The sequence below is a fragment of the Mus caroli genome, chromosome 3, assembly GCF_900094665.2.
Source record: "Mus caroli chromosome 3, CAROLI_EIJ_v1.1, whole genome shotgun sequence".
Lineage (NCBI taxonomy): Eukaryota > Metazoa > Chordata > Mammalia > Rodentia > Muridae > Mus > Mus caroli.
In genome coordinates this window covers 114,795,439-114,803,257 of record NC_034572.1, presented here as the reverse complement: position 1 = coordinate 114,803,257, position 7,819 = coordinate 114,795,439, and the positions used below count along the sequence as shown (strand labels likewise).

The 7,819-nt window shown below is 41.5% G+C and overlaps 1 protein-coding gene across 1 annotated transcript in view; it reads right to left on the bottom strand.

Annotated features, from left to right (window-relative positions):
* Positions 1-7,819, bottom strand: part of Alg14 (ALG14 UDP-N-acetylglucosaminyltransferase subunit) — a 73,123-nt gene extending 65,304 nt beyond the window's left edge. The window contains exons 1-2 of the mRNA XM_021158685.2: positions 7,586-7,819; positions 657-811 (exon numbers count right to left, since the gene is read on the bottom strand). Of these exons, the coding sequence (XP_021014344.1) occupies positions 657-811; positions 7,586-7,721 (291 nt within the window). The 5' untranslated portion in view covers positions 7,722-7,819. The remainder of the gene's footprint in view (positions 1-656; positions 812-7,585) is intronic.

The following is a 7,819-nucleotide window of genomic DNA, read 5'->3' as shown; positions in this document are numbered from 1 at the left end:
GGTGGCGGTGGTGGTGGTGGTGGTGGCGGTGGTGAGACTGCTGGTTTCCAGGAGAAAGGTCTGGCAGCGATCACTGTTTAGCTCCCTGCTAGAAAATGTGAACTTATTCAACAGTAAGCCTCTGAGAGTTATAGCTGGGTAATTTCCACAGAAAAAGATGGAATGTCATACAAAAAGCATTCAATTCAATGAAGTAGTGACTTCACGTTTCTTACATCACTAAATTCTGATTAAAATGCTAAAATAAAGTTATCAGTTGGGGAGAGAGAAATAATTATAAATGTGAATACAAATATGATTTGAAGACACTATTACAGATAGAAAGGATGAATATAACACATTAATACAAACTTAAATGAAGATTCAAGAAGTATATTACTGAATGCTTTAAATATGTAATTATGAATCAAAACAATTTTCATAACTGAAATTAAATGAAAAATCATTTCCTCTAAAGTAATAATACGAGAGTATCATTTTTAATTTAAAGATTTATCTTAAAGAAATTCTTATATTTTGGTAGTAAAGGATTTCTATTTCTCTACCAGTCCACACTTTATTGCCTGTTGTGGGTAGGGTACTGAAATACCTTGGACTTATTTTCAGAGACAATAAACTCAATAAACAACTTGCAACTTATAGAAATGATCACATACTTCAGTAGTAGAGTCATTCTGGGCTCGAGAGAGTTCTTCAAGAGAATGGATTTTCTTGGCGCTCATTTCATCAGACTCAGCAATGACATAATGCCTTGGTGAATAGGCATTGGACAAGCTTCCAACCAGCCTCAAGATCTCAGTGGTGTGTCCACCTAGATACAAGAATAATATGGCTTAAGGTTACCATCACAATGGGGAAGGGGGGGGAGTCATTGAAGAGGTAGCCTAGTGGTTAGAGCACTTGCTGCTCTTGTGTATCACATCCTTCTACAACTCCAGAGGACTTGACACCCTTTCCTGACCTCCATAGGCACCAGGCATGCACAAGGTACTCATACATATGCACAGCTAAGACACACACACACTAAATCTAAGAAAAACAGGGAGATGAAATGCAATATGGGCTGGAGAGATGGCTCCATGCTTAAAGAATGCATTCTTCTGTCATAGAAGACCCAAGTTCAGTTCTTATCACCCATGTGGGGCAACTCTGGTTTCAGGAAATCTTGATGGTCCAACAGTCACCTGTACACACATGCACAACCCCCCCCCCACACACACAGACACACACATACACATAATCAAAAGTAAAATTTTAGCTGGGTGGTGGTGGCAGCACACTTTTAATCCCAGCACCTGGGAGGTAGAGGCAGGCAGATCTCTCAGTTTGAGGCCAGAATGGTCTAGAGTGAGAGTTCCATAACTGCCAGAGCTTCTCAGAGAAATCTTGTCTCAAAAACAAACAAACAAGCAAACAAAAACCTAAACAAATAAGTAAATAATAAACAAACAATAGAACCTTAACTAAAAAAAAAAAAAAAAAACCTACTATGAAAACCATCCATTTCACCATATTAGCCAAAAGTCATATTTTCAGGGGTAAGGAACGAATGTGAATGCATACTTCCTAAAAGGATGTAGAACATTAACACAGAACACACAATCTATGCCCTGTATAAAGACTGCTTTTATATAAAAGATAATCAATGCATTAAAAATGGTAAAAAAAAAATGAGGACTGTTTATGGACGTATAAGATACTTTCTTGATTGCCTGAAATCAAGAAAGCTGTCCTGGAGAGGGCAAGATACACACACATTTATAAAGAAGACACAAGGCCATTCAGGTGGGATGACAGGCTATGAAAGATCAATGTTTTCAAAATAAGAACGACCCTGGAAAAGCCAAGAAGACGACACGTGAAAATAACAGACATGTAGGAGTGGAGGCCTTTGGGCAGAGGCAGGATTGTCAGAACACGAGACAGTAAGATCTGAGCTGCTTTCATGGGGCAATGGGAACACAAGGGTGAAGGTGAGGTGAGGTCAGGCAAGCAGGATGAAGACAGGACAAGGAGGTTTCTGTGTGGAGAAGCCACTTAATGCGCTCTGTCATCAGGGCGTGAGCTTCCTGAAGGAAAACTGTTGGCCACTCTAACCTCAGGTTCTAACAGAAGGTTCAGCTCATTGAGTGAGGTCTTCAACTGGTTACCCGATCCTCCAAAGGAGTCGACATTCAGCTCCTTAAATTTTGCAATCTAAAAAATGTTAACACTTTATTCTCGAAATCATAACTTTAAAAATCAGCTACAGGGCTGGAGAGATGGCTCAGAGGTTAACAGCACTGACTGTTCTTCCAGAGGTCCTGAGTTCAATATCGCAACCACATGGTGGCTCACAATCATCTGTAATGGGATCCGATGCCCTCTTCCGGTGTGTCCAAAGACAGTGATAGTGTACTCACATATATAAAATAAATAAATCTTTTTTTTAAAAAATCAGTTATAGAGCAGGAGAGATAGCTCAGCGGTTAAGAGCACTGACTGCTCTCCCAGAGGTCCTGAGTTCAAATCCCAGTAACCACATGGTGGCTCACAACCATCTGTAATGGGATCTGATGCACCCTTCTAGTGTGTGTCTGAAGACAACTGCAGTGTGCTCATATAAATAAAAATAAATAAATCTTTTTTTTTTTTTAAATTCAGTGTCATCTGGGCAGCAGGGGTTTATGACTTAAATCCTAGCACTCAGGAGACAGAGGCAAGCGAATCTGTAAGTTCGAGGCCAGCGTGGTCTACAGAGTGAGTTTCAGGACAACTAGAGCTACACAGAGAAACCTTGTCTTGAAAAGCTAAAAGAAAAAAAAAAATCAATAACAGTGGGGGCTGGAAGGATGGGTCAGCAATTAAGAGAATTAAGAGTTCTCTCTAGGGCGCTGGTGAGATGGCTCAGTGGGTAAGAGCACCCGACTGCTCTTCCGAAGGTCCAGAGTTCAAATCCCAGCAACCACATGGTGGCTCACAACCATCTGTAACAAGATCTGGCGCCCTCTTCTGGAGTGTCTGAAGACAGCTACAGTGTACTTACATATAATAAATAAATAAATCTTAAAAAAAAAAAAAAAAAAAAAGAGTTCTCTCTACTCTTGCAAAGGACTGGAGTTCAGCTCCCTGCATCTACATGGAGTGACTCGCAACTTCCTATAACTCCAGCTCCAGGAGACATGACACCCTCTTCTAACCTCCTAGGCCACCCTCCACACACACATACACATTAATTAAAAAAAAATCGTATTAAAAACATCAATTACAGCAGGGCGTGGTGGCGCATGCCTTTAATCCCAGCACTTGGGAGGCAGAGGCAGGAAGATTTCTGAGTTCGAGGTCAGCCTGACCTACAAAGTGAGTTCCAGAACAGCAAGGGCTATACAGAGAAACCCTGTCTTGAAAAAACAAAAACAAAACCATCAATTACAGTCATCCCTGGGGCACAGGGTTCTGGGTTCCCCACTGAACCCCAAATCTCCAGGTATTCAAGTTCTTTACACACAAATGGTTTCATTTTTACACATAACCTACACATTTCCTCCTGTACACTTTAAACCATTCCTTGATTACTTACTTAATATAATGTAAATGCTAGTTAAATAATTAGTATACTATATTGCTTAAGGAATAGTGAAACGTCTGTACATGTTCATTACAAATGCATTTTTTTCCAAGCTATTTTGGATCTGAAAATGTAAAACCCATGGGTAGGGAAAGAGAGCCAGCAGGCATGGCCCCAGTGGTTTCTCACGTGAAAACTATCACGAAAGAACAGTGAAATATCAAACTCCTCATAAGCTGTAACCATCTCAGTTTTATTTCACCAGCTCCTTGGTCCAGCCCAGCCATTCCCTGCAGCCATCTTACTTCTCACATCCTCCTTGCCTCTTTCACCCAGAAAGCTCCTTCATCCCTCCCTCCTTTGTTGTTCTAAGAATGAGTTTTTAACACATAACACAGAGGCACACAGAAAGACAAGCACACCAAATGTGCTTCCCTCCCCATCAGATATTTTCAAAGGAGAAAAGACCGTTTTGTTTTGTTTTGCTTTCCCAGGTTCTAGAATGAATTAGAAAGGAATGTGGCGAGCTAGCTGCAGTGGGCACTTCAGGAATTATCTATAACTTGCCTCCCATCTTCTTCCCTGGGGCACATGATTGACACATCTACTTTTTACTCACTGTGGTATTTTTTATTTTGGGCCTTGAAAAAAGTGTTGGACCAAGTAGTTCCCCCCTCCCCCCACCACACAGATGGAATAATTAATGAGAAAACCTAATATCCACAGTGAAATGGGAGCTTCCGAAGACGCTGTAATAGGTCTCTCTTCTGTTTCTTCATGGAAACACTCAGTGAATGCACTCATGGAAAATTTAACCTGGCTACTAAGTAAAGTCACTAAAATGACTGACCCTGTTACCAAGGTTCCATTGTATTCTTCTATCACACTAGGGGAGGGGGCTGGAAGCTGACTCAGTGGTTAAGAGGACTTGCTGCCTTCCCAGAGGACCTCAGTTTGATTCCTAGTACCCACATAACTCCAGCTCCTGGGACTTGGACGACCTTTTCTGGCCTCTTCAGGCATTTACACATAGATGCACATATGTCACAGAAGCATCTACATCTACATAAATAAAAATAAATCTTTCATAAAGTAGGAAGGACAAAATCATTTTAGTAGATGGGCAGCCACATGAATATACAGATATATTCACACATAAAAAGGAAATCTTTAAAAAAGAGAGACACACTGGAGATCATTATGAATTAATAAAATACTATTAGATATACCTTAAAACACGCCCAGCATCCAATCACTTCTTCATTTCTTAACTTTTTTTTTTTAAGATTTATTTATTTACTTTATAAGTACACTGTAGCTGTCTCCAGACACACCAGAAGAGAGTGTGAGATCTCATTATGGATGGCTGTGAGCCACCATATGGCTGCTAGGATTTGAACTCAGGATCTTTGGAAGAACAGTCAGTACTCTTAACTGCTGAGCCATCTCTCCAACCCCCATTTCTTAACTTTTAAAGATTTATTTAATGTCGGTTGGAGAGATGTCTCAGAGGTTAAAAGCACTGGCTGCTCTTCCAGAGGTCCTGAGTTCAATTCCCAGCAACCACATGGTGGCTCATGACTATCTATAATGAGATCTGGTGCCCTCTTCTGGCCTACAGGCATACATACAGGCAGAACACAGTATACATTTTAATGTGTATGGAGGTTTTGTTTGCATGCATATCTGTGTGTCATCTGTGTGCCTGGTGACCATGGAAGTCAGAAGAGGGTGTAGGACCCTGCCATGCTCTGTACAGCTCCTGAATCTGACCTAACTGGGTGATGAGGGAAGGAAGGACATGCAGACACACATACAGAATAGGTAGGACTGGATGGTCTGGGCTCTCTGATGAAGAAGCCACAGAATCCCAGAAGCTAGAGCCTTTATTATATACAGGAAGGCAGGGTGATCACATACATATATGCAAGGAAACAGGGTTATTATGTTCAGCTGGACAAGGGGGCAAGTTTAGCTCTATAGGAACAGTCTCTGTATGGGAGCAGTCTTCAGGCTCTAACATCTCTGGGGGGAAGAAAGCTATACTTTGCATATTCTATCAACATTCCAACAAGGACGGGAGAAAGGCTTTGTCATCTCTCTGCACTTCACCTACAGAAGGCTTTGCCACTCCCACGTGGCCTGGCCATATCAACAATACACATTCACTCAGGACCCCACTCAATCCCCACAGGGTTCCTGGAACTGGAGTTATAGATGGCTGTGAGCCACCATATGGGTGCTGGGACTCAAACCCTGGTCCTGCACAAGAACAAAGACTTTAACTGCTGAGCCATTTCTCCACCCTTCCAATCACTTCTTACCACCTCATCTTGCTTCACGCCACTGTCATATAAATTATAAATACAGCTTTATATAGATCATATCCCCACTTCCTCTCCCTATACATCTTGAAGTAATTTTCATGTGATAATATTTTACTTGTGTTCAAAAGTCCCCAGTAGCTTTGCATCTCACTTGAAATAACTTGTATTTCTTATGCAGTTAATATGAGATTTCTGTCCTTCTCTATGTGGCAGCTACTCCTTCTGTCTCGTCTTCTGTTTGTGCCCGATTTCCTTCACTGCTGCACCTCTGTCCTTTCCCTAGTGTTTGTCACATAGGCATCACACTGTGGCTAGTGATGCTTGTTTTGTTTGTTTTTCTATTTTCAGTTTTGTTTTGTTCCAGAGCTCAGTGTAGTGTCTGGCCATTCCCATGACTCAAAATATGTTAAGTAAATAAGTAAGGAATTATAATTGCATGTTAAGTTTGGTACATTTGCATACATCATAAATATCATTAGTGTGTGTGTGTAGTCACTCATCACATAGTCAATCACAGGATACTGGTCACATGACATTAAAAAGGAACTGAAAATTCTTTATTGTCTAGTGACACAGCAACCATAACACAGTAGCCCAAGGTAATCTATGTTTGTAGTACTATACAAACAAATTTACTGTGCTGCCTGTAATATAAAAAAGTACAATATAGGGGCTGGTGAGATGGCTCTGCAGTTAAGAGCACTGACTGCTCTTCCAAAGGTCCTGAGTTCAATTCTCCCAGCAACCACATGGTGGCTCACAACCATCCGCAACGAGATCTGACGCCCTCTTCTGGTGTGTCTGAAGACAACTACAGTGTACTTACATATAATAAATAAATAAATCTTTAAAAAAAGTACAATATATACTACTATATACAGTTCATAACATTTGATAACAATAATACACAACTACATTACTAGTTTGTGTATTTTTATTAGTGTGTATTTTTTAAAAGTTACTGTAAAACTGTATGGTCTCCTGCAGAGGCTGCCTTAAACACCTCGAATTTACTGTGTGTCTTGACTGCATCATTTCCTGTCAGGCAATGGTTTTGTTTTACTGTCCCTGGAGCAATAGGTTATAACATATGTATTCCAGACATCATTGATATAGGTTTGGGTATCACCTTGGTTGTTTAAAGTTGAGTCGTGTTTAACTATACACTCGCCAAAACTGTTCATCTAAAATTTTAAGTTTTAAAATGTTCAGAGCTGACTGGACAGTTTATTACTCATATCCTGTCACTCTGACGGTATTGTCCTATGGAGTGTCCACGTTTTTATCCTCAGGGGCTTTGCGCATTCATAAGTGCGACAACTCTACTTCGTTTACCATGTAATGTTCACATTTCTTAAACTAAGTACAAAGACCTAGAATTAATAACGCACAGCAGCAAAGAGGGCAACAGTATGTCAGCATCAAAAGGCTTCGGCGTACTCCGTCGCTAATTATTTGTTAGAAAGCAGTACACTACAGAGAGGCTTAATTACAGACAAGTGTAAATGACCTGTCTTAATGACAGGCGGCTGGGTGGCGTCAGCTAACCTTTTTTCCTGGCTGGGGTGGCGGTTCCGGGAACGCAAAGAAACTACAAATCTCAGCATGCAGCGCTCCTAAAGGCGCTAAGAAGGGCGAAGAGAGAGTCGCGGTGCATTCTGGGGTTTGTAGTGCCTAACTCAAGACCGTCGGCCTCCGCCGGGATACTTACCGGATCCAGCCACGATCAAGAGTCCGAGAGACTCTCGGGGAGTGACGTGATGGGGCCCAAGCACGGTCCATAGTCGCTGGAATAGCAAGATCACTAGCCCTCCGGCTGTAGCAGCTAGAATCAGAATGCTCACCATTCAAAGGACGGCGCATGCGTATAGACCCGGCGCCAGCGGTTCAAGTTTGCAAGCACCGCGCTTAAGAGCAAACAGGGAGCAAAGCGCCTCTCGGTGGG